The sequence below is a fragment of the Rhyacophila brunnea genome, unplaced genomic scaffold (assembly GCF_057557595.1).
Source record: "Rhyacophila brunnea isolate RB1 unplaced genomic scaffold, BYU_Rbru_1.0 scaffold_9, whole genome shotgun sequence".
Lineage (NCBI taxonomy): Eukaryota > Metazoa > Arthropoda > Insecta > Trichoptera > Rhyacophilidae > Rhyacophila > Rhyacophila brunnea.
Window position 1 is genome coordinate 43540378 of NW_028233361.1, and position 26811 is coordinate 43567188.

A 26811-nucleotide genomic window follows, 5' to 3' on the forward strand; every position below is an offset into this window, starting at 1 on the left:
CTATTATGATTAGTAGAAAAGAATCCATACTTACTTGTCAGTAGCGTGCGGTCCATAATATGCTGTAGATGACAGTGACGAAGGGTGGAGGTAGACTGTTAAGATCTGACTAAATAGTTCACATTAAGCTTTGTTATGAAGTCTAACGTATTGGTTTTTATTGAACTAAGACTACAATAATTTACAGATGGTGTTTATTGGTTAGTTTTTAAAAACCAATTAAACCCTGCCTAAACCAAACCATAATAGTTTTGGTATATTTTGGAAGTTCCGACAAAATTGTGCACACTTTTTCATTCATACTTATTTGTTTTCGTTGAATTATAAATAGGTAAATATTACACAATATGTTAGTTTTTTTTTAATTCATTACGCCCTGCCTAAACCAAACTAGAATAGATAAAAAATATTATTCTATCTATAAAATATCCAAAATCATGATTTAATGGCATAATTTAAGATATTTTATAGATAGTATTTTTTGATTTTTAAAAACTTAAAATAAAAATATAACTTGTGTATGAAATAAATCGTGGGGTACAGCCAAAAGTTGGTAAGTCTCGAAATCATGTTATGAAGTAATTGCAATTTGAAGTTTGAAATGCCCTCCAAATTCAGACAATGCTAATTTATTTGTGCTTTATGTGCATGTTCTATATTATAACGTCTCTGTTATGGGAGAACACACTAACTGGCGAATACTAGTTTTGAGTAATTTGACTTTGAAGTTGTTAAAATGTTTGAAATAATGATCTATCATGTGAGTTTATTAAGTAATCGTAAAAAGGATGACTTTAAAATAAAGATTGTTTATTTATTAAGAAGGTTTCCAGACGGTAAAGTTTGAAATAATGAACATTTTGGTACTAACTCAATATGTCATTTTTTTCGAATTAGTGTCTTCTGCCAAAACAGTGACGATACGTATTGACGGCTTTTGGCATTTTTTTCTTTCAGTCTAAGTTCAATCTTTGGCCAACAAATATGTAACAAAAATATCCATCTAAATACATAAATCTAACTCAAAAATGTTCAAAAACCGTTTTAGGGGATTTGAAACTAAGCGCTTCTAATACAATATTTCCATTCCAGCATTTGTTCCAGATGGTAACCGACCTCAAGTACCAACCACGACTGAGTTCACACCGGTAGTATTCCCGACACGTGTGTCTTGTATCCCATCAATTACCAAAGTACTGAATAGTAACCAAGTATGCCAGGGAGAACTCATCTTCGAAGAAACTTTTGATAATCCTTCCACCAAATTTACGCCAGAAGTACTGTTCCCCATAGAAAATGTAAGCACTCATATTCTTAAAGTCATTGTCACGTCACATATTATTATTTACCACTAATCATATCAATAAGAGAAATCATAAAGACACGAGATTAACTTTTTCTCTGGGCTTGAAATGGACCGAAGCGCACTGGAGCACCGTTCCGGTTCAAGAAATCCCCAAAATTATTGCTCCGTCTCGCGAAAAAAAAAATTGATTAATACACATATTATGTTTTATTATATACTTATACATACAATTAAATAACTAGTTTTATACCCCCGAATGGTCCCCATTTGGGGATATCTCCTCTGGGGGTCTAAAGAGGCCTGAACCATTGATTTTAATCCTTTATCTAATTAATGCTTACGATTAATGCTATTAAATTAATTACTGATGGTAATTTTTTTTAAATAAAAATATGCTTAAATTAACGTATGAAAAAAGGCAGGAATTTACATACATTAATACCGACAATGATTCTATGCATTTTTTTCCTCGTAATCGACCCCTGGTCATATTACCCTGAGTCAGCTCGAAAATCGTTCCGGCCTCTTTAGACGCTAGAGGAGACATCCCATAATTGATGACAATTTGGTGGCGTAACACAAGGTTCCAAAAAATATCGAGCGCTCCGGTTCGTAAAATTGTTCATTTCGAGCGCGTCTTTCATGCAAGATGTAACGCTTTTGGCTGGAGAAATTGACTTCATACATGGACGGATCTTCTTATAAGGCAGTAGTGCATTAACAAACAATTTACGTTGATGGCTGCCTTCGTTTGGCATCAATTTAAATTCAGTTAAAGTTGCAGCCTAACTCTGCTTTTTTACGCATGTGTTAGACGCATTCCATTAACTGTCTTCACTAGTGCGTCAAATAGTTTTCAATTTTTCACGGGAAGGAGTGTAAGCAACTTTTTATAATAATTGCTGATTATAATACAAATACCTAAAAATTATAGTGTTTTGAAAAAACTAGGGTACACGAATTATTTTTCGTTTTAAATTCTTTAAAATTACAGTATAATTATTTACTATTACGGAATTATTCAGTTCACAACATTGACATGATGTCAAATATAAATCCAATGCTGGTAAGGCTACGTTTGCTATCACTTTCAACACGAAAAATGGCGATTTTGAAACAGGTTTGAGGCACGCAATGCGCACGCTATGCATGCCCTGCGTTGTTATTCTAGCGAACGAAAAATTGCACTAATACGTACAGTCCTACAAACTTATTTAAAAAACGATCAAAAATAGAACTATGAACTACCATATGGACCAGCGCTCGAAATGGAAAATTTTACGAACCGGAGCGCTCGATAATTTTACGAAAATATTTACGTAGATAAATATATTATAAATACATAGTTAACTAATTTTATGTGTATTTTATAAAAATAAGTGTTAGATTCTTTGTTATATGGCTTATCTACCTCAGATGGTCAAATTAATTTTTCAACAAAACGGAGCGATAATTTTGGGAATTTTATGAAACGGAACGGCGCTCCGATGCGCTCCAGTCCATTTAACGTAACAGTGTGTGCGCGCAGCTCTCAATTTCTCTCTCTACCAAACGTCCCAAAAGAAGTATAAAACCAGTGCAAAGTTATAAAAAGCAGGTATACTTTATCTAATTTATTTTCAAATAAATGAATGTCAAATTTATTACAGGACCCATTCGTCGTCTACATGAAGGGTGAGGAAAATATTTTCTACAAAGGAGGTTCCGTCAATATACATCCTCAGCTATTGGAAGACCGTCATATGTCTCCACGTGAAACTCTTGACTTGAGCGCGACGTAAGTATCAACACCAGTGGGTCTATTCTATACTTATCGAACACTAAATTGATAAATAGTATCAAACTTAGGGTAGGTTTGTATCAAAATATTAGCACTTATTGTAACAATTACACGAAGCCGGTTTTTATTGTTGCAATAAGTGCTATATTTTAACAGCACCTATCTTGCTATATATATATTACTATTTATCAATTTAGTGTTCGATAAGCATAGAATAGACCCACAGATGTGCATACATTTTCCGATAGTATCAGAGATACCCGTATTGCCAGTCAGATCATGATGGTAATGCAAGTTATTTATCGTCTTCGAAAAGTGGTAACCCATTCGCAATAAATAAATACTTTCCATTGAATAGTTCGTTCAAATTAATTAATATAGGTATTACCATTTTACAACAATCATTTTCTACAAACTAGAGGTAATACAATGTTGCCAACTATCATTTACAAAAATATGCCAGATAGGGTTAAGGGGGGACATGCTCAGCGTAGGTCAAAATTGAGCTTTTATTGCATTTTCAAAGCATGATCCTGGCCATTCCTTAAAGGTTGTAAATAATCTATTTATATAATTTTGAAGCCTTATTATCCTTTATATTTATTTTAAACATTTGATGACTGCATAAAGTATTTTTATTACATAAAATAGTATTCTTTTAAACCTCTCGCTCTAATGTTTTAGAATATAGTCATATTTCAGTACATGCATGTGCAGTGGTGTTAAGATTTTTTACATTTATTAATTTTTAAACGCATTTATGAAATGAAATATTTACGTTAAAAAATTATATTGATAATATCTGTGATCCCAAATTTGACAAGAATTAGGCATTTTATTATTCAAGAAATGGGCAAGATTAACACATTTGAAGATAATTCTAAAGATACTAATTATAAGCTATGTCTTTGAACATTCAAGTGTAATAAACAACCTACGAATTATGATTGCTTTATAATAATTATTGATTTAAGAATAAGGCAGTATTTTTTTGAAATCCGCCATTTCTTTTGGCATTCCCCAGTGGTTAAGCTATACGGCCGTAGCCATAAATTGACTCACTATAATTGAAGTAGGGAGTAAAATGATGTTAACGAGCGTGTTTGAACATGTACCGTTTAAAAAAAATCGGTTAGGTACTCAAGTAGGTAGCTCAATTTTGACCTACGCTGAGCATGTCCGCCCTTAAGAGGACGCTCTACAGAATCGGCCTTGAGAATTGAAAATATGATTTTTTTACATGTGGTCCATAATAACTGGTCTACTAGTTAATCTACTACTATCTATCTACTAATAAAAAGGTTGCCGCCAATGTTTGTCTCAATAAACTCCCTACAAGTGAAGCTTGTGAAGTGAAGCTATGGGGTGACCAAAAAATAGTACTTTCTAATAAAATTTATTTTCTAATAAATTTACTAATAACATTTAATGTTACTAAATTCAATATGTTTATCAGTTCTTTGGTGGGAAGTATTGCAACTGATATGATGGATATGATAACTTTTTTGATTATGTGTTGGCCACGATATAAACTTAATAATATATTAATAACTTTTTAACCTGAAATTGTCCGACAACTAAACATACGAAGGATGTTGACATACATATCAACCTACATTTTTATTTCATGTGCTATCCAAAAAACATTACTAATGAATAGTGCTTATTTGTAATGTTTAGGACCTACTAATAATAGGTATTGTTTAATTCTAATGCATATTTTTTAAAACGTAGAATTTACTGTCTGCCTATAAAAAGAAAGTGACTTTTTATTGCCTGCGCAACTTCACTTTTATACTAGTGAAACAAGTGGTAGGTAAAGCCAATGGGCGAAATTATATATTATATTAAGAGTGCCTAAAAATAATTATTAACATACAGTCACTAGACACATTATTTTTTTATTAATCCATAGGACTGGCGGGCATATAAAAAATGACTATAAAAAATGACTGTCGCTAGAAAAAGTGTCTGACAGGGCTGCCGACGCAATTAATTATATTGTACTTTTTAAATTTAATTTATAATATATTTTATTTAAGTTTTGTGCATCTAATGCCGGGTCCACACTGGCGCAAAACAATGTCGCGCGACAACCTCGATAAATTATACGATAATTATCATAATGGCTTAAAAATTTTTACGATAATTATCATACTTATCGTAAAATTTAACGAGGTTGCCGGCAACATGTTGCCAATTTGGACCCGGCATAATATCCACTGTGGTTCACGTAGTGGCATGTACCTGTTTTTCTGGGGTCAACTAATTCAAAAAGTAAACACCCATAATAGAATTTTTCCAGTTTTGGTTGCATTATATTCCAACTCATTTCCGATATTATTAATGGAAATTTCTCGGTGTACATAGTAAACAAACCTACGAATAAAAAAAGACAGTAAGGAACACAGTGATTCATCGCAGTAAAAACTGGCAACCAAAATGGATTATATAATATATTCCATCGTATTATTTTCTCGAAATCATAAAGATACTATAATAGTATTTGAGTATCAACCTATGTTCAATTTGAATTGGGTTATAATAATAATATACCCGTAGATATATCAGTAGTATGTTTGCCACGATATCCAACCAAGTTATCAGTATGTACTTGCACAGGTTTGATTAAAAACTATGATGAAATTAACATTTTACAAATATTATATTATTTTGACAGTCCTGTTTTCTGATCAGCGGACACGTGCAGGTGGTGTTTATCAAATAATAATGTAAGATTGTCCACAATAATAATAATGTATAAGGTCGACAATAGTAATAATACTAATAATAATATTTTTTTTTTAAATAAAATCTCCGATGATTAGTGATTTTTGCCAAAAGATCGATTTAAATTAACGTGCGTACGACGCCGAGGTCGATTTCATACTAAATTATATTTGAATACGGAGCTCTTCAGCCGCCCCTTAAGCGTTTGTCAAAATCTAGTTAGAAATAAAAATTCTCATACATTCCAATCACTTTCTTATGCTATTCTCATTGAATGATTTCGATACCGCTTCGTTCAAAAATTGGCCTCCAGGTCACGCACTGGTACACTTGTTTGATTATGATTGTATTTATCACTCTCACGACGAGTCACCCAGTACTTGTTTCTCCTAATTGTTAATGAGTTAAACTGTTGGTGAGGCGGCGGTCGATTTGTATCTACATAATTGGTATTGTGCATGGGGAACATAATAAATTATGATTGTCATAATATTGTCGCAAATATTATGATTTTTTGGGTGGTCATATTTTCCACTTGTATAAAATAATACACAAACCTGTTTTATGTGGAAATAGGCGCACACTAAGGAAAGTGGTGTGGAGACGGTCTATTTTTAACAAAATCCATAATAATTTATAACCGATTTTTTAATTCTCTTTTTTCTCAGATGCACCGCACTCGTTGACAGCGACCAGTGCGTCGCAATATCATCAGGACAAACCATTGCACCTCCAGTTATCAGTGCAAAGCTTACAACCAAAAACTCATTTAGTTTTACTTATGGTAGAATTGAAGTTGTTGCCAAACTCCCTATAGGAGATTGGATTTACCCAGGTAAACTCAATATTAATTTCTCTTCTCGGTCATTCCTTGGTGGTTGTGAATGTTTATCACTTCAAAATGCAGCAATCTTTTGAGCGACCAAAACTCTCCACCTCTCAGGTAAGAATGAAGATGTTCCCAAATCCCAAGAAGATCGTTCACTTAGTCGCCAGCTCTGATTTGCCTTCCAGGATGCGAATTGGCAAACCCTATTTATCATATGAGCAGCCGTTTGTCTTGCTTACGCCTACTTATTGCGCGTATAGCGAAAAAAGGACAACATGCGTATAAAGTTGATGTCGATTTAAAAATCTTTTTTGTAAACAATGCGTCTGTATGAGTATTGCTTCGCCTCAACTCTCGTTAACAGATCTATAACATACTCTTGCACCGACTGTTTTCGCTGAAAATAGAACTCGCTCCTTTATCCATCGGAGCAACCACCAAATCTTGACTTCTAATCTCTCCTTTCAACGGCCTTATCATCCAAAAAACCATGACTCCCACATAGAGTTGGTATTTCCCGAGAAAATCTCAATCTCGAGATTCGGGATTTACCGAAATGATGAAATTTTGAATTCTCGAGATATCGGGAAATTTAAAAAAACCTGTAAAAATCCTAAAATCAATGTGAAAACAGACAAATTCGAAAATAATATGATTTTTTTTTTATTTATGTAAGAAGACAGACAAAATAGAAGTAGGAAAACAAAAATAATTCAAAACATTACTAATTAAAATAGGATTTCAAAAAACACAGACTGTCAATCACTGCGTCTGACAATCGCGTACGCTTTTGAGACATAAAATTCCCTGATGTTGCAAAAATTGCGCTCATTTTGAGTCGACGTTGGCTTAGTTGTGTTAAGGTGATACATCAGTGAAACGGCAAATAATTTTCAACTATAGGCGCGACAAAATTTTGGACTCGCTCGCATTCTGAAAGAGAACGTCGAGCTGGAAACACGTCACTTTGTTTCGTGATGGCGACGGGCGTATTAATTCTTAAATCGTGTAAAGATGAATAAAAACGTTACCCATTTACTTTAAAAAGAAAACATGTCAATGAATATATTATTATTGTTACTAATAGAACAATAAACAGAACATAAAATGGACGCATGTTAGATTTATATAACAAATTATATTTCGTTTGGCGAATGCGTCATTTGCACCCGCGACCCGCAATCCGCGCATCGCCTAGCCACGATCTTTTTAGACCGTGCCTCAACTGAGGTACAACCTTAAGTGTCCCGATCAGTCTTTGAACGTTTTGTGTTTTCTGTCCACTTTTTTCATATAGAAAATCGTTTTTTCAATTAATATTTGATTACAAAGAAATCCCAAGTCCCGAGAAAAGATTCATGAGATCCGGGATTTCCCGAAATGTTAAAAATTTAATTTTCGAGATTCGGAATATTCGGGAAATTCCCGAAACCCAACTCTACTCCCACAGTGATGAAACCCATAGTGATGACCCCATAAATACAAAACATTCAGTATCAACACCACGTTTCAAAGGCATCGATTGTCTTCGACCACTTGCCATCAGGGCATGCATATAAAAATATGCTGAACATTAATGCAAGCAAGATTCATTAATCCTTTCATATAGTTGTAAGACGTGTGATCTCATTTTTCGTAATCTGCGTGCACCTTCTTATTCTGCTGCCTTTTCCGATATGATCTTTTTCTTTTTCTTTCGACCATGTCCGATCCTAATAGGATCATAATATGGGCCTCCACAGAGTGGAGGTTTTGTATTAACAAATGTTATTTTTACGAGAAATGGATGGCAGCCACTTGCTCAATCTATTAGTTTCATACTCTGACTCAATTTGAACAACAATATGTGTACTTGCCAGACCCAGGATTTGAACCTGGGACCCTTGATACTATAGACCGGCGCTTAAGTCACGCGGCCATCGTGGGTTTCGCTATGATCAATCACATAATAAACACAAACTTTGCCGCTGTTTCAAGATCTCAAAATTTACTCGCTGCGAGTAGGAAAGTAACAAGTAACCCAATCAATAACCATCAATTTGGTCTTATTCCTATTAATAATGAGGCCGTATTTACGGCTGTCTTCATCTACTCTCGGTGAGTTTCCTTTCATCGACATGGATCAATGTAATGAATCTGCGAATCTTAGGCCATCCGCTCACGTGAATACTCAAAAAAGACGAGACTGACTCTACACTATCTAGTTAATTTGTTTCAATAGCGGCTCGCTGACGGCAAGACTGGAATCTCTCATTTTCAAAACGTCCGCAACTGAAACCGAGGAGACATGACATGCTAGTCTCCAAGTCTCTCAGTTGCCAATCACCCATTAAACAGTGGTACCAATATCAGTATATTCGATGAAAAATCATATTTTTTAAACAGAATTAGTACTGAACTGAAATAAACAAGCAATAACAAGTCAAGACGTCAAAAGTTAAAGATGGCCGAACCGATTTTTAATCTCAAATATTTGACAGATGTTGATAAAAATACTCCTGCCTGTATAATTACAGGTTGCCAGAATATTCCCGTAAAGATATTACGGAAAAGGCTTAGAATGAAGTAAGAAAGACAATGTGTTTGACAGTTTGAGATTATGAGGTTATTAGGTTTCAGTAGCGCCATTTGCAGAGCATCAGTCACTGGCCAGTTTATGAGTTCCATCAAAAACCAGTTCGTCAGATTTTAGTTTCTTCGTGAGCGGATGGCCTTAAGTTACTTATATTTTGGCTACCAATTTATTGTTATTCCGCTGTTCCAACGATCTAGGCCCTAGGGCTTTCCGCATTATGTACTCCATAATATATAATGAACAACTGGGGAGACAAAACATACCTCTGACTACTTTAATACGGATTATAAAAATAAATAAAAAATATTTAAGTAAAAGAGAATAATTTCAAGATAAAAAGAACTTTTTGTATACCACGGTCTTAAATTTTCTGCTGAATCATATAAACTTGACAATTATTCTATTTATTAATAAATACCTATAGAACACTGAAATGTCATTTTGACACTTCATATTGATTTCCATAGTAACGCACGTATATATTAATAATTTAGTTGCTAGGACCCCCTTAGCAACCAATAATATTGAGTAGTAAATACTACTTTTAACGATTTTTTTCGTAACATACAAAACAGAATTAACTGAAAATTAATTCAATTCTGCTTAAAGATGACCAAAAGTATTTAAAAAATGCATTCCCGTCTTATTCTGATGTATTCTAAAAGTTTCAAATGTCTAGTTAGTCGGGAAGTTAGTTAAAATCTTGGACAAACAAGAAAAAAAATTGTACCGGATAAACAAGAAGACGAGCTAATAAAAACGTGGTAAAAAGAGAGCGAGTCTTGTGTTTTTGTCGAATAGCTAACTAACCAATTCTCAAGAAAGGTCATTAAATCCAGGTCCTAATATTTTCTCTTGGAGTAAAAATGATTTTTTTTTTTAACTAATATTATTAACCTTTTGCAACCTCATGGAAATGAAAGTAGTGTTGATAACTTTACTTATTTCAGAAATACAATTGGAGCCAAAATTGAATAGGTATGGGGAGCAAAAGTACGCATCTGGATTAATGAGAATAGCAAGTACTAAAGGAAACCTGAGATTTGCCAGAAAATTGGACGCTGGAGTAATCATAAGCAATGATCAAGATGTCAGGAGACTCAACCTGAAATCAACGTCTATGAGACAGAACTGGGGCGAAAACTTTCATACTTATACCATGACATGGAGGGAGAGTAAGAAACAATATTTTGTTCTTCCTATTTCTCATCAGCGCATCTATTCTACACACAACATTGCTTTCGATCGCTATCTAGGGTAGGAAAGTATCCAAGTATTAGCACTCATTGTAACAATTACAATAAGTTAGATGTAATTGTTACAATAAGTGCTATGTTTCAACAGCACCTCTTGGCTGTGATAAATTTTAGAGTGAGATAGACAGTTTTGACGGCTAACTTATTGCAATTGTTGCAATAAGTGTTAATACTCGTATTTCGATATTTTCCTACCCTATTTAGCTGCCGTGAAGGCAAAAAGCAGTCTTGTGTATAGAATAGATGCGCAGGTCTGACGGCTGATATCTTTTCCTAACATATTTCATAAATATTTATATTTTATCGAAAAATCGATGTTTTTTTTAATACTTATATTAAAAATATGAATTGATATAATGTTTGAGACTTTCACAGTTGTTTTGTATCGCAATAGATTCTTGGGTTTCCACTGCGTGTACTTCTTCCTTCTTTCCTAGACGTTTCGGGCTCGCGCGACCCATTATCAAGAAATATGTGTTATGATGAAGTGTATGTGTATGAATGCAAACGTCGCTCTAAGAATGTCGAAAGGAATCCGATTAACTGCGAGCAAACGTTGCTCAGAGTAATGTGTATCAATAACGGATCGAATATTGGATTTTGCTGCCTATAAATTGAATTATTGTCGTATCACCAAACTCGCTCTGGCAACTTTTTTTACTTAAAATAACAAAAAATATTTTTATTGCATACCCACTGATATTATATAATTTTATTTGCAAGCAAATGTCATGTAATTTAATAAAAGGTTTTCAAAAATATTTTAAGTGGATTTTACCAAATTTCCAGAGCTTATTTTGACGACTCGACGATTCAATTATTTAAAAAAAAAAAAAAAACCTACTGTGTTCGATAGACATTAAACTACATTTTAATGATAAAATATTATGTAGGTACTGTCATCTCCCTCCATTTTCGAAAGTGGAAAGATGCTATCACTTTGTTTCTTTGTATGGTTTTTCGTCTGGATTCGGGACTTGGAGGTGGATAAATAACACACCGGAATTGTGGTGGAAACGACGAGATTTATTTACGTTAATATCTACTAATGGTTACATTTTTTATAATTTATTTTATGCGTAACGCGAGTTAACAATGTTTACTGTCTGGCCGTCTGCCGCGTATTGTCCGCCATTTTATGTTTCGCTTTCAACGGAAAGCGCTGTCGAAAAACGGCGACAATGGCGACGTTGCAGATATTTTTAAACGGCCGCAATTTACAGCATTGCCGGCTTTATTATTATTTATTTTCGTGATCAACCCTTACTATTTGTTGGTTTGCTACCGATTTGGTCCTCCCCAGATTCACAGAGACGTCACCAAATGGGGACCATTTGGGAATGTAACAGTACCTTCTAAAAATAAAAATTCTAATAAGCGTACATTAGAGTTTTTTTTATTGCATATTATATTATTTTATTGCTTTCAACTATAAATGATAGATGTCACATGCGTACAATAAATTTGGGTTTGGACCTTCACTAAAATATTTTTTTTTTTAGATTTTCCATCATGTACTATTTGAATAATTATGAGTAAATATATCTTGCATATATTTTTATACTGTCTTCATAATAAATCTTCATAATGTAACCAGATGTGAATTAGTTATATAAAATTAAAGTTATCAGTAAAATTATCATTTTTACTAAAAACGTTCCTGTCATTCTTGGTGGAAGTAATTTAAAAGAAATACAGCTAAAAGAGCTCACTATCCAAATGGAAGTAGTTGATGCAACATTAAATACGATGCGTAGTGTCTGGAACTCATGGCTATACATCGGTACACGGTTAAACCCAGCGCCGCCTGTTCAGCGCTTGAATTCTAACGGTGGTGCTTCACTATAGCGAGTCATGGCATCTTAGTCCAGGGCTCGAAATGGAAAATTTTACGTAACGGAGCACTCGATAGTTTTCTGAAAATATTAACATATTTATCGAATTCCATGTATGAATATATTATAAATTTTATATTGCCGGTCAAAGAAAAAGTCTTTGGAGCCCTCAGACTCTCAAAAATATTTTTTTTTGGAAAGATAATCTCGGGGATTTAGAGATCTACCTACGATTGACCATTCATTGTGTTTATATAATATTATGTTTTTCAGATAGTGTGACTGTATCCGTGGATGGGGAAGACTTCGGAACCATATCTCCTGATACGAACGGAAGACTAAATCGAGGTACAGGAGTTGAAACAAATGATGCCGCACAGCAATGGTTGAATAAAGGACGAACTGCAATGGTTCCATTTGATGATCATGTGAGTTAAAGATATTTTATTTGTCTAACGTCTTTTAAGAGCGTACTTCAGTGAAACGGCAAATACTTTTCAACAGTAAGTGCGACGAAATTTCTCACTAGTCTGAGGTGTCTGCACGTCGATTTGTTTTGTCATGGCGTCGGATGAAAATATTCTAAAATCGTGTAAAGATGACTAAAAAACGTTACGCATGTACTTGAAAAGAAAACATTTCAATGATTATACTATTATTATTATTAATATAAAAATAAACAACATTAAATGGACGTATGTTGGATTTTTATGACAAATTATATTTCGTTCGGCACGCACCATTTGCACACTCCGCGCATCGCCTAGTCACGATCGTTTTAGACCATACCTCATCTGAAGTATAGCCTTAAGCAGTGGCCCAACATTGTTAACAATGTAATAAAATTGGCAACACGTCTGGACCCATTCATTAAATTTAAATAAAGGCTACAAATTCTAATTGATTTGATTTTTGCATTATTCCATTTAAGTTTTTTTGTGACTCTGGTTTCGCCTTTCGGCATCTTTTTGCACTATGCGCACTCACCGATGAAAAATAGACATTGACAACGAATAAAGTTAATTCTTGTGTATATAGCTATTTAATATAATTAAAGACGATAAACTCCTTATTATCTAAGAGCGCGATGCAGAACCATACTTAGGCGCGTAAGTCCATAAGATACGCGCCTAACTTTAAGCCGGCTCTCGCATCTAAGCTCGCCTTATCTGCAACGTGTCGAATATGTCGATGTGAAGTCATCGTTAGGTATTTACAAAACATACGTTGCCAAAATAAATGGAGCTCTGCACATTGGTGGTATGCGGCTTTATAGTTTACAAAAACATCTAGTGCTGCTAGCAACAAATCGCATGCGTCTCGGGCTGCGGGACGAAGCCACCAGTAGTCATACTGCATACACATACCTACGAATTGGACATTCCTATACCAGCTTGTCGGTCACCGCATTCCATACAATATCTACGTTTCGAGGGATTACGCGCGACTGTCGCTAGGTGCCTATGTATACGGTAGACGAGGCAAGTTCAGATGTAAAAGTCGGCTAATGGGCCGATTTCGACAACCTAAGTTCAGTGAGAAAAACATATATAGTTCTTATTAGAACGTCTAAGTGGAAGAAAGAAAGAGCATGTGACGGATTTTTCTTGTTAGAATGGCTACTTAACGTCAACGATTCTGCATTGCGCCCTAAGTAAAGAATCAGCTATAAAAACAATTTTTTAACATTTTGAATGTTTGTAAAAACGCGTAATAAATTCAGTACCTATGTAAGCACATTAAAATAGCATTACTCGTAGACTATTTAACTAGTTAATGTGTTAGTTAATGAAATAAGCTAATGAGAAATGTCGCTAAATAGGTATACCAACACACTGAGTAAAAAATAAATAAACAATGCCAACGTGTATTCCATAATAATTAGCTAACGGAAAACATCAACTGCGTCACTATAATGTCGGTTTACCAGTTAAACACACTTACCTACTTTATGAGCAATGCGACTGCTTAATCAGCAAACCGGTAAACTTCAGATGATTCCATGTCCCATACAGCCTTCCTTTTTTCCACTTCATCAATAAATAAAGCTGTATTCATTCATTTTGAAAAAAAAACTAACTAAACCAAGCCGGCAAATCACATCCACGCACCTTGAGGATCGCTTTATTGCTGGGTGCAATAATTATTGCCGGGATGGTACCTCAACTCGCAGACAAGTCGCGCGCGCTCGAGAATCTGGCGACTAGAATGCGCTTGTCGCGCAACAATCGTCACGGCGCGAGTGCTTGTGGATGGCTCAATGGGGTTACGTGTAGAGTTGGGTTTCGGGAATTTCAGGAAATCCCGGATCTCGAGAATCTTTCGGATTCGGGATTTCTTTATTATCAAATATTAATTGAAAAAAAAAATTCTATATGAAAAAAGTGGACAGAAAATACAAAATGTTTAAAGACTGATCGGGGCATTTAACACAATTAAGCCAACGTCGACTCAAAATGACCGCAATTTTTGCAACATCAGGGAATTTTGTGTCTCAAAAACGTAAGCGATTGTCAGACTGTGTTTTTTAAAATCCTATTTTAATAAGTAATGTTTTGAATTATTTTTGTTTTCCTACTTCTATTTTGTTTGTCTTCTTACATAAATTAAAAAAAATATATATTTTTGGAATTTGTCTGTTTTTACACTGATTTTACGATTTTTACAGGTTTTTTTTAAATTTCGCGATATCTCGAGAATTCTCGAGAATTCTTTTCTAGAAATTCCGAATCTCGAGAATTCAAAATTTCACCATTTCGGGAAATCCCGAATCTCGGGACAGAATTTTCTCGGGCAATACCCAACTCTAGTTACGTGTACTACTTGGTGAACGCGTAACTTGTTACGGACGAGTCAAGGCTCTAAGCAACGCATGGCTTGCCTACCCCCAATGGACGTTACTGGGTCCATACATGACTGACATGGCAAGTGCCGCACGACGTATGCGTGCGTATTTTGCAACTTGCGCAGTGTTACGTACACGGTTGAATCCATCATAACCGAATTACTACATATTATTACAAATTGTATCTTTTCAGTTCTACATTGCGATTGGACTGGCAGTCGGAGGATCTGAATTCAATGACAAGGTGGATGATATACCCTGGAAAAATGATGATCCGAAAGCCATGTTAAATTTCTGGAAGAATCAGGCCACCTGGAATCAAACATGGAGCAGCGCATCGAACCTCCAAGTTACATCCGTCAAAGTATATGCGCTCTGATTAATGAATATTTTTCATATTAATACAAAGTACTCGTATCATTACATAACTTATTTTATTATATGTTTTCTTATGTTATATTCTGACAAATATCTATAGATTTGGCGTGCGGCGTGTGTGTAAATGAAAGATGGTGATGTGTGATGATGGAGGGATGATGAGCGGAGTCAGTTTACATAGATACAATAAAGACAATACCATAAAATATAAAAACGAGTGAGATATTTAGCGCGAGGCTCAACAATACTGAGTGACTGATATGGAGTGACAGTTACACGATTAGGATAAAAGCGAAGTGAGATATTCATTCAATCGTGATAGGCTATTTATTAAACCCCTCACAGTTGAATAATGCTGACACTGAGTATCCCATGCCTTTCGGTGAAAAATGCATTTTAACATAATAAATATTACTGAGGTAAACGTTTTTATTTGCAAGTGGTAATTAGATTCGTGAGAAATTTGTATCCTAAAAAAATGTGTGTAATTATTTACAATATTATTTTTTCCGTCAGTATTTCTCACTGAGTAAATACTAACCGATACTGCTGACGGCCTGTGAAAAATGTACATAAAAATAATTAAAAAATATTTTCGCGATCGATTCGTATGTCACTGATTTTGCTAACAATGCTTGGTTCTCACAGGACTCGTTGATTGCCATATATAATAATATGTAAACAAAGACATCGAAGAACAACTTATCGACTGGACCACGCCTAAATGCTCTAGGGTAGTTTGAAAAGTTTGTTAAATTTTTATGAGATGAGGGTAAAAATCTAAAGTAAAAGAATCATTATTCAAACAACTTCTATTAAAATTTCAGTTGGATACGACGCGTAGTTATCGAACAGTTATTTGAACCGTACTTACAACCAATGTTCCCTGTAAGGTGTGCGCGCGCACACCTTCCAAAATGTGTCCGCACACATGTTTTCATCCTCCGCACAGTCCTCACACAAAAATATTGTAAAAGAAAGTTTCCTTTGCCAGATTTTAGTAATAACTACATATTGTGTGTTCAGTGTACGTAACAAACAATTCAAGTGAACAATACAATTGCTTGCATAGTTACATATATAATACAATAATTATACTTATTAATATAGAAATAATTGTTATAGAAAACTTATCCCCTAAAAATGCCAAAAAGGAGTAGATGTGATATTTCAAATGCGATCATTTGGTGATTTATTTGTTTATTCGGAAACAGATGATTGGGTCAAACGTACCATACGCTCGCAGCAAATATGCAAGGAGAATTCACATCTGGAAAAAAGTGGATTGAATGGAGTTTGTATTTTTAAAAATGCATTTAAGTCAAAAAGTATACCGGGATGCTATTACGAAATTGAAAAGAGGTGGACTTTTGAAAATAATGACGGAAACAATAGGACGACGAATGAAAGAATAGGATTGAGATAGCTGAGCGCAAAAATTCTGGTTGCGATCTAGTCAAAGTACTAATTGATAATGTTGATTGATAATTAGCTATAAAAATAAAAATGCTTCTATGCTTTCTGTACAAGATATTCATAATCATGTATCTAAATACACAGATATTCCCGAAAGCTGGCGAATTAAAAAGTATGCGCTCGAATTTGTCGAATGCATTAATGCCTTCATTAAAAAAGATTTTTTTGATGAATTACGGAAGTCTGGGTTTCATACATTAAGGTGATACATCAGTGAAAGGGCAAATAATTTTCAACTATAGGCGCGACAAAATTTTGGACTCGCTCGCATTCTGAAAGAGAACGTCGAGCTGGAAACACGTCACTTTGTTTCGTGATGGCGACGGGCGTATTAATTCTTAAATCGTGTAAAGATGACTAAAAACGTTACCCATTTACTTTAAAAAGAAAACATGTCAATGAATATATTATTATTGTTACTAATAGAACAATAAACAGAACATAAAATGGACGTATGTTAGATTTATATGACAAATTATATTTCGTTTGGCGAATGCGTCATTGCACCCGCGACCCGCAATCCGCGCATCGCCTAGCCACGATCTTTTTAGACCGTGCCTCAACTGAGGTACAATCTTAATAATTGTTGATGAAAGTACGGATAAATTTGTGCAAAAAATGCTAATTTTATACGTTAATTACGAAATTAATAAATACCTTAAAAATATTAAGTTTTAATGTAAAATTTGTATGTCTGTGTTTGTGGGGGCGGGGGGGGGGGTGTGTAAATTTACCGCACTGGGTGACTAGTGACACTGCTCAGATGCGTTGATGATCTGCACACACAATAGAAAAATTAGAGGGAACGTTGCTGACAACAATGGAAAAAAATAGTTTCATGTCTACATGTTTTTCTTCGTATTCTAATGCCATCCCCATCAGGGCGATTATTACTCTACTATCTGCTCTAGAGCAGGACTCGTACCGACCGTTTGTTTACTGTTAAACTTTTATTCAATAACCAGTTGGAGAATGCTATACTTTCTTTCTCACATAACGTGGTCAAGGTACTTTATTTCTCTGGATGAGACTACGCAGAACTTTTTGGTCTTTTAAAATTCATTTAAGGACGTTTGTTACCCTGTCAGTCATTTTTAGGGTAAGTCTACATAACCACATAATATAGAAAGCTTTAAATCTCCAGCCTTGATCAGTGACTGCATAAAATATTTTAGTTTATGGCGTGAACTATTGATTTTTGTTTGATGATGAGCACCTAAATCAGTTTAAACGTAACCGTACTCGCAACCAATCTCGCAACGAAGATAAATTACGCTCTGAACGGCCAATAATAACAGCGCTAAAAATGGAAAATTTTACGAACCGGAGCACTCGATAATTTTACGAAAATAATATTATGTTAATATTGTTATCTAACTGTACCTACGTGTATATTATAAAAATAAGTGTGTTAGATTTTTTTATTATATGGCATATCAAATTTCAAATCGGATCAAATTTATTTATTTTTACATATGGCGAACATAACAAATTACAAATTCAAAGCGTTCACGACATGACATAAAATAAGTAACAGTATCTAACACGGACGGTCAAATTAATGTTTCTACGAGACGGAGCGATAGTTTTGGGGACTTTATGAACCGGAACGACCCGGCGGTGCGCTCTGGTCCATTTCGAGCCCTGAATAAAATTGAGGTCACCTCGGAAAAAATTTAAGGTTTCTGAATGCATGTACGGGAGATTGATGGTTTTAAAAAAACATCGATTTTTATAAAAATATAAATGTGTACAACTTGAAATCCTTTTTATGTATATCATATCGTGCTTCAATATTGGGATCATACCTAAATCCTAAAACCTTTCTTCAACCAATCACAGAACCTGCCTGATCTCAAAATTAACAGCTACCTCTTCGAGTATATTGACAGCTTTATACATGGAGTAAAAACCGTCATTAAGTATGGAGTCTTCGCCACTGGTAAACATTGAAACCAGTAGCGTGTTTACTATAACGCAGATGACGTAATCGGTCTGTTATAATATTTAAAAGGGGGTCTCAAATCAGTTATTATTCTACGAGACGGAGCGATAATTTTGGGGACTTTATGAACCGGAACGGCGCTCCGGTGCGCTCTGGTCCATTTCGAGCCCTGAATAATAATTGAGGTCACCTCGGAAAAATTGAAGATTTCTGAATGCATGTACGCGAGATTGGTGAAACTATGAGCATCTTGAGTTAAACGACAATAACTACTATACAAGTGTGTAGCTCTAAAGGGAATTAGGTAGGTACGTGGAATAATACAATTGTTGTGTCCCAAAAAATGTACTTGATTTTTAACAAACTTTTCATACTACACTCGAATGTATGAAAGTAATATTATTTTACTGTCGATTTGATCAGCACGTTGGTTTATTTGGATGTTTTAATATTAGCTATAACTATTTTTATTTATTTCAAAATCTGGCAAAAAAATATCATGTAATATTATCAATTTGGCTATCATTGTTTTAATACATAATACATCCAAGCTATATGTACCTACACAATGTGACAATATTTTATTATGTACCTACTCTACTTATTTTTTTTGTAATTTATCCTTGAATTCTCAATAAAATATACTTTTAATGAAAATGCCTTTTGTTATGTTTAACAAAACACTCAATTTAAAAAAATCGGTGTGTGTACTTAAGTAAGCGCGTTAGAAGTTATACTTATATTGCGTAACAAAACAAAAACAAAACTTGTGATAAACTAGATTCTTTGACTAGCTCTTAATTATCTTGTAAAATTACACACTCCAGAAAAAGGACCGCTTATTGGAACGCCGTTGGTTTATTTCTATACACTTTAACTTATATTACTAAATTATATAATGGTTTCTCGTTGTTTTTATTTTTAAAGTACCAATTGTCACCTGGCGTTTAATCGTTTGTTTACGTAAGGAATTACAAATGGAATAATTCTAAACTATAATATTATACTGTATAATCGTCACGATTGCAGTATCATACAGTGGCGTAAAGGTAGTGCGTTCGGCTGATAAACGAACAATCGGTGGTTCGAATCCAATCGAAAGCGTTTTTTTTTCGTGTGAAAAAATAAATTATGTGTTACATGTCACACGCCAAAAACACACTCTGATCTGATTTCCCAAACGCGCCAAAAAAGTATAACTTCAAAAGTGTATGTAATGGAGTAGAAAGGAAAGGTGTAAAGATTTATTTTATATTTTACTATAAATTCCTTTTATACAATGTGCAGTGAGTGTCTTACTCACAACGGTATCCTCAAAGAAGTTACATGGGAATCCTTCATTATCGATTTGAGTTGAGGGAAGTTTCATCTCCGGTATTTCGACTTTCGGGATTTCGTCCGGTACCAACCTAACAGAAAGTAAGTCAGATAAAGCCACGGATGGTATCCATCTTTATAAAAAAAAACAAGAATAAAGATTTTATTCACCGTTTACATTGCTTATAGCGTTTAGACTAGCAACTTTTTTCCCTGTGCACATCGCGCAACGCACACTCGTATGGCTCCTACAATCGCCAGGCGGAAAGGTGGACAAGTGTGCCTTACAACCATGCTTTTCTGAAATATAAGCTCTAAAATGTTAGTGTTTGTTTTATTTTATGTATTTATTTAAATTTCTGGTCTTGTGAGAGTATCTCACTCATCTCACGAGACCCGAAAGACCTCCAAGGTAGAATGCAAGAACTTGCGGATGTCAGTCAAACGGTCGGCCTAAAGATAAATAAATGTCTCAAAGACAAAAGTAATGAGGAACTGTTTTTCGGACCCTGTGATTATCTGTATTTCTGGCACCCAACTCGAGCAAGTCAGCAGCTACGTCTATCTCGGACAGCAGGTGTCCATAGACGGAAGCATGCACGATGAAATTGCTCGAAGAACAAAACTGGGATGGAGTGCTTTCGGACGTCTGAATAGTATCTTCAAGAGTGACCTACCATTATGTCTTAAGCGTAGGGTGTTCAACCAATGTGTGTTACCCGTGCTCTTGATTATGATGATTTATTTAAATACAAAACATTGTGTTGATAACTACATAAAACATCACTATTGAGAACGTTCAAAACATGACAATATTTAAATTTAAAAATAACTACTTCTAATGAAACTGGTTAAATTTAATAAAAATCAAATACTCTACACTCTGAAGAGAGAAACAAATAAAACAATATTAAAGAATAAAATTTCAAAAATCTTTGGTTCATTAGTGCCGTACCTACCACTGGCCAACGGTGCCTAATATTCCATACCGAAACAGTTCTGATCAGAAAAGAAATAGCTACTAATTGACGGGTGCATATCAATTCAAATTCTTCAGGACTTCGGGATTGGAAACCATCCCTCACGAGAGCACGAATAAAAGTCTCAATAGTGATAATCAGTGACCCACGAGCTTCAAGAGAGTGAGAAACCAACAGTAGGTATGACATTATTTCCAACAATTTTATATTTTGATTAAAAATTTTATATACTTACTTGCATATCGTCACTGTTCTGACAGAAAACACTAATTCGAAAAAATGACAAATTGAGTTAGTACCAAAATGTTCCTTATTTCAAACTTTACCGTCTGGAAACCTTCTTAATAAATAAACAGTCCTTATTTTAAAATCATCCTTTTTACGATTACTTAATAAACTCACATGATAGACCATTATTTTCAAACATTTTAACAACTTCAAAGCCAAATTACTCAAAACTAGTATTCTCCAGTTAGTGTGTTCTGCCAGAACAGAGACGATATTATAAAACAATATTAGCGAATATTCAACATAAAGAAACAAGAACACTGTTTGGCCACGCGCAATACGATGGTCACCTGTGTGTGTGACATGGCCCCCACAAGGGGGGGGGGCTGACAGTGCTCTAGCCTGGGGGGCCCGGCTCAGGAGGGGCCCGGCGAAGCGAATCGACCAGATAAGTGAGATAAACACACATCACAAATAATTTTCTTTAATAGTAAAAAAAGTCGCCTGTGGCGCTATTTTACTTTAATAATATTTGTATTTAAAAATATGTGGTTATACGATATAATTATGAATTGTGTATCAATACTCGACAACTCCATAATTCAAATGAATGTAATAAAATATACCAAAAAATACTAAATACACACATTAATTTTACCGCGTACACCATTTGGAAAACGCTACTGTTAGCGATAGGTAGGGGGCCCTGCCAAATATCCTATCCTGGGGGCCCGCTTCAGGATGTGGGGGCCATGGTGTATGATATACAGAAAATTGACCCCCCCCAACCCTTTCAAGTACTGTGTGCGTGCCTAATTGTACGGCTTATTGAAACCAATATTTGTTATAATTAATTTAGTTTCTTTTGTTTCTTTTAACTATCAATTCATGGTGGAAATGCATTATATTATTAATTTTAATAAAAAGCAAAATTTTATTATTGATGTAATTTTTTAGTGCTTTTTTCCTCTTTAAATAAATAAACCTGGACCGGTTTTGTCCACCTCAGAGGGACAGGTGGTGCAGTGCGTAAGGCGCTGGCCTTCCATCCCGGAGTTCTGGGTTCGATTCCCAGTGAGGTCAAAATATATTTACATAATACCAATATGTAAATTTCTCAAGCCTGGGAGTTTTACCACTATTATTGGGCTTCACGGCCTGTTGTGGTGTTTAATAAAGAAACAAAATAATAATAAAAAAAAACAGGTAAGTAGTAAGTATCTATCAAAACAAATTCAAAAGGCAACACAAGTCATCTATCAATACATTGAATTATCCATCCAATAATACTTTATAAATATCAATCAAATAAAAATTAATGAAATTGGATAATAAGATTTCATACATCATCATTAAGGACACTAAACAAAATGTTCTAAATTATTACCATAAAACAAAATAATATTAAGCAATAAGTACGATATTATCTGGCAGAAGACACTAATTCGAAAAAATACATATTGAGTTAGTACCAAAATGTTCCTTATTTCAAACTTTACCGTCTGGAAACCTTCTTAATAAATAAACAGTCTTTATTTTAAAGTCATCCTTTTTACGATTACTTAATAAACTCACATGATAGACCATTATTTCAAACATTTTAACAACTTCAAAGTCAAATTACTCAAAACTAGTATTCGCCAGTTAGTGTGTTCTGCCAGAACAGAGACGTTATAATATAGAACATGCACATAAAGCACAAATAAATTAGCATTGTCTGAATTTGGAGGGCATTTCAAACTTCAAATTGCAATTACTTCATAACATGATTTCGAGACTTACCAACTTTTGGCTGTACCCCACGATTTATTTCATACACAAGTTATATAAACATAGTTACAATCATTTATATAATATTATCCAAGACCGATAGCTTAATAAACTAGTTAACACAATCGCTGCGTACCTTTTAATTACTTTTTAATTACCGCATTTAAATAACATGTTAATTGGATCGATCGGCCGCTTAACGGGGACATGGCAGCCGTGTCATCCGCGTCGAATGAGTTAAACAATAAATTAATATTGTGGATAATTTCGATAATATTCGTTCCGATAAAAATAAAAGGAATAATGTTATTATAGTAGGCGGTATTTCATTTTTTGTTAATTTCATTTTCGTTCTTTTATCGCAACCGTTTGAGGATTCTCGCAAACCCACTGACAGTTCTCAAAACCCTGGTTGAGAATCACTGTTAATAATATTATTAAGTTATCAGTTTAAGATTTTTTTAATATGGATATCGAAATACCGCATAATGCTTAGAATCTCATAAAAAATGAGGTGGTCAGCAATCAGGAAGTTTCCACCGCATGCAAAATCTACCGGAAATCTTACATTCTGTTAAGTCTATCCTAGCGTAAGCCGAAGCATTTTCAGAAAAAAGTTATTATTATATATTTACATGTCCGATCCTAATATCATGAGGTTATTGCCAAAAGTTGGTAAGTCTCAAAATCATGTTATGGAGTAGTTGCAATTTAAAGTTTGACATACCCTCTAAAATCAGGCATAATGCTTATTTCTTTGTGCATTATGTGCATGTTCTATATATCGGATAATCATGAATTTTTTAGCATACATATTTACACATAATCCGTTATTAAGGCGATGTCTTTACCTACCAGAGACACCTGCGAAAAAATACGAAGCTTGCTATTTGAGATATTTTTTTGTTGATAGTTTACAATTTCAACTGTATTAATTAATAAATATGTAGGTATCTGAAAACATTAAAAAAAATGTTTTATTTTAAGTAAAAATAATGTAATAAATGTGAATTTGTCGCAGGATCCCATCTTATTATTACATATATTTTATGGTCATATTTATTATTAAAATTTAGTTTATTAAGTTTTTTCTAAGCTTCGCCCTAAGAGATTTTTGACAAATTCATAGTTTTACTATTTTTTTATATCTATTTTAAAAAACCTCGATTTTTATAAAAATATAAATGTGTAAATATACATAACTTACAATCCTTTTTATATATCATATCGTGCTTCAATATTGGGACCATACTTAAATCCTAAAACCTTTCTTCAACCAATCACAGAACCCGCCTGATCTCAAAATTAACAGCTACTTCTTCGAGTGTATCGACGGCTTTATGCATGAAGTAGAAAACGCCATTAAGTATGGAGTCTTCGCCACTGGTAAACATTGTAACCAGTGGCGTGTTTACTACAACGCAGATGACGCAATCGATCTGTCATAATATTTAAAAGGGGGTCTCGAATCAGTTATTAAAAAATTATAAAAAACCTTATCTGCTAATTTGCTTGAGTTTGAGCGTGTTATATTCATTTATAAATAATTCCTGAAAAAAAAACACTATTTCTTTTTCTCTGTTGTCGGCTAATTTATAACTTTAGACAAGCATTATTTCAAAAACTGAAAGCAATAAAACATGATGTTAAACCCTTGATGAAAAAGCAATGCAAATAAGACTGAATTTTATACAAATAAAAAGTTGGAATTTATTGTTTTGTAACGTCCAAGAGACCCAGAGATGTAGCTGCTCACCTGCCTGTAAGTCGCAAGCGTTATGCAGACAGAAAAAGATTTAACCCTATGTTCACTTCATAATCTTCACTCACAATCTCTCAGTGTCAGTTTAGTCTGATTAGCTCTGATCCTTTTGATCATAGAGGTCCTCACTTTGAGACTAAGCACCTTACACTACTAAGATCAGTTTCTAGCGCTAAGTGTGGTTATCTAGTTGTCAAGTGCGATACACACCTGAAGTGAACCAATCCTTTGTCAAGTTCATCTGCTTATTGGATCTAGCGAGTCATCTTATCTTGTTAATCTATTTTGATGTACCGTTTGAAGAATATTCTATTATTGTTGATCAATCTCTGTGAACTCTAAATAAATATTAAAACCGGAGGTGTTTCTATTTTTAAACAAACTTATAGTTTTTATTTTTTATCGTGAGGGCATCAAAATCATCTCCACTATCCTAAACGCGTCACTGACGATAACCATAATCATCAATGGTGTCGTCGGCGAAAATGTAATAAAACCCAACAGGCAGCGGGTGCTATTTTGGCATATATATCGTCACTGTTCTGGCAGAAGACACTAATTCGAAAAAATGACATATTGAGTTAGTTATACCAAAATGTTCCTTATTTCAAACTTTACCGTCTGGAAACCTTCTTAATAAATAAACAGTCTTTATTTTAAAGTCATCCTTTTTACGATTACTTAATAAACTCACATGTTATACCATTTCAAACATTTTAAAAGCTTCAAAGTCAAATTACTCAAAACTACTATTCTCAAGTTAGTGTATTCTGCCAGAACAGAGACGATATATAAAATTAAAAAAAAATACTCTATTTTTTCAGAAATGCCTTTAAAATGTACAAAATATCTCACCGTCTTATTTTTTATACTTTCGCTAAGACGATACATCAGTGAAACGGCAAATAATTTTCAACTATAAGCGCGACGAAATTTTGGACTCGCTGGCATTCGGACAGATAACGTCAAGCTGGGAACACGTCAATTTGTTTCGTGATGGCGACGGGGGTAATAATTCTTAAATCGTGTAAATATTAGTAAAAAAACGTTACCCGTTTACTTTAAAATTAAATCATGTCAATGAATATATTATTATCGTTACTAATATAACAATAAACAGAACATTAAATGGACGCATGTTGGATTTAGATGACAAATTATATTTCGGTCGGCATGCGTCATTTGCACCCGCGACCCGCAATCCGCGCATCGCCTAGCCACGATCTTTTTAGACCATGCCTCAATTGAGGTATAGCCTTAATGTCAAATGCAACAGAATTTTAATTTTGAATAACATCTAAGTACTACCTACTATTTTTTAGTACTTATATTTTTTTAAGTTATCTTGCAATAATTGAGATAGGACTTATGTTTTACTTTTAAGCCGGCTCTCACATCAAAACTCGTCGCCTAAAACGTGTCGAATACGTTGATTCGTTCGTCATCATCGAACGTTGCGTAGCATTCTAAGGGTAAACATCTGCATTCTCGGGCTCCAAGTCGAAGAGTCGAAGTCACGTACACCTACGAATTTGTCATTCCTATACCGGCTCGCCGATCACCGCATTCAAATATCTATACGTTTCGAAGGCTACACGCGACTGTCGCCAGGTAGATGTGCGCGGTCTTCACAAGCAACACTGGATCTCAGTTCTCGGAACGTTTGTTCGGCACATGAGACGAGTTTTGATGTGAGAGTCGGCTTACATCCATATTTTTTTTAAATCTAACATTTTTCTGACATCGCTCCATTTTCTTTATGAAAACCACTACTGTATAAATGTGATGATAGGTACCTG

General features: G+C 34.4%; 1 protein-coding gene across 3 annotated transcripts in view; it reads left to right on the forward strand.

Moving 5' to 3' along the window:
- Positions 1–16108, forward strand: part of LOC147063688 (beta-1,3-glucan-binding protein 1-like) — a 28443-nt gene extending 12335 nt beyond the window's left edge. The window contains exons 3-9 of one of the 3 annotated variants that reach the window (XM_085959856.1): positions 1093–1298; positions 2956–3083; positions 6485–6651; positions 10171–10395; positions 12585–12739; positions 15350–15538; positions 15601–15733. In XM_085959856.1, coding sequence (XP_085815982.1) covers positions 1093–1298; positions 2956–3083; positions 6485–6651; positions 10171–10395; positions 12585–12739; positions 15350–15535 — 1067 coding nt within the window. In that variant the 3' untranslated portion in view covers positions 15536–15538; positions 15601–15733. Of the gene's footprint in view, positions 1–1092; positions 1299–2955; positions 3084–6484; positions 6652–10170; positions 10396–12584; positions 12740–15349 lie in introns of all 3 variants that reach the window. The other 2 variants (XM_085959855.1, XM_085959857.1) reach the window with 2 other exon arrangements.
- The last annotated feature ends 10703 nt before the right edge of the window (positions 16109–26811 follow it).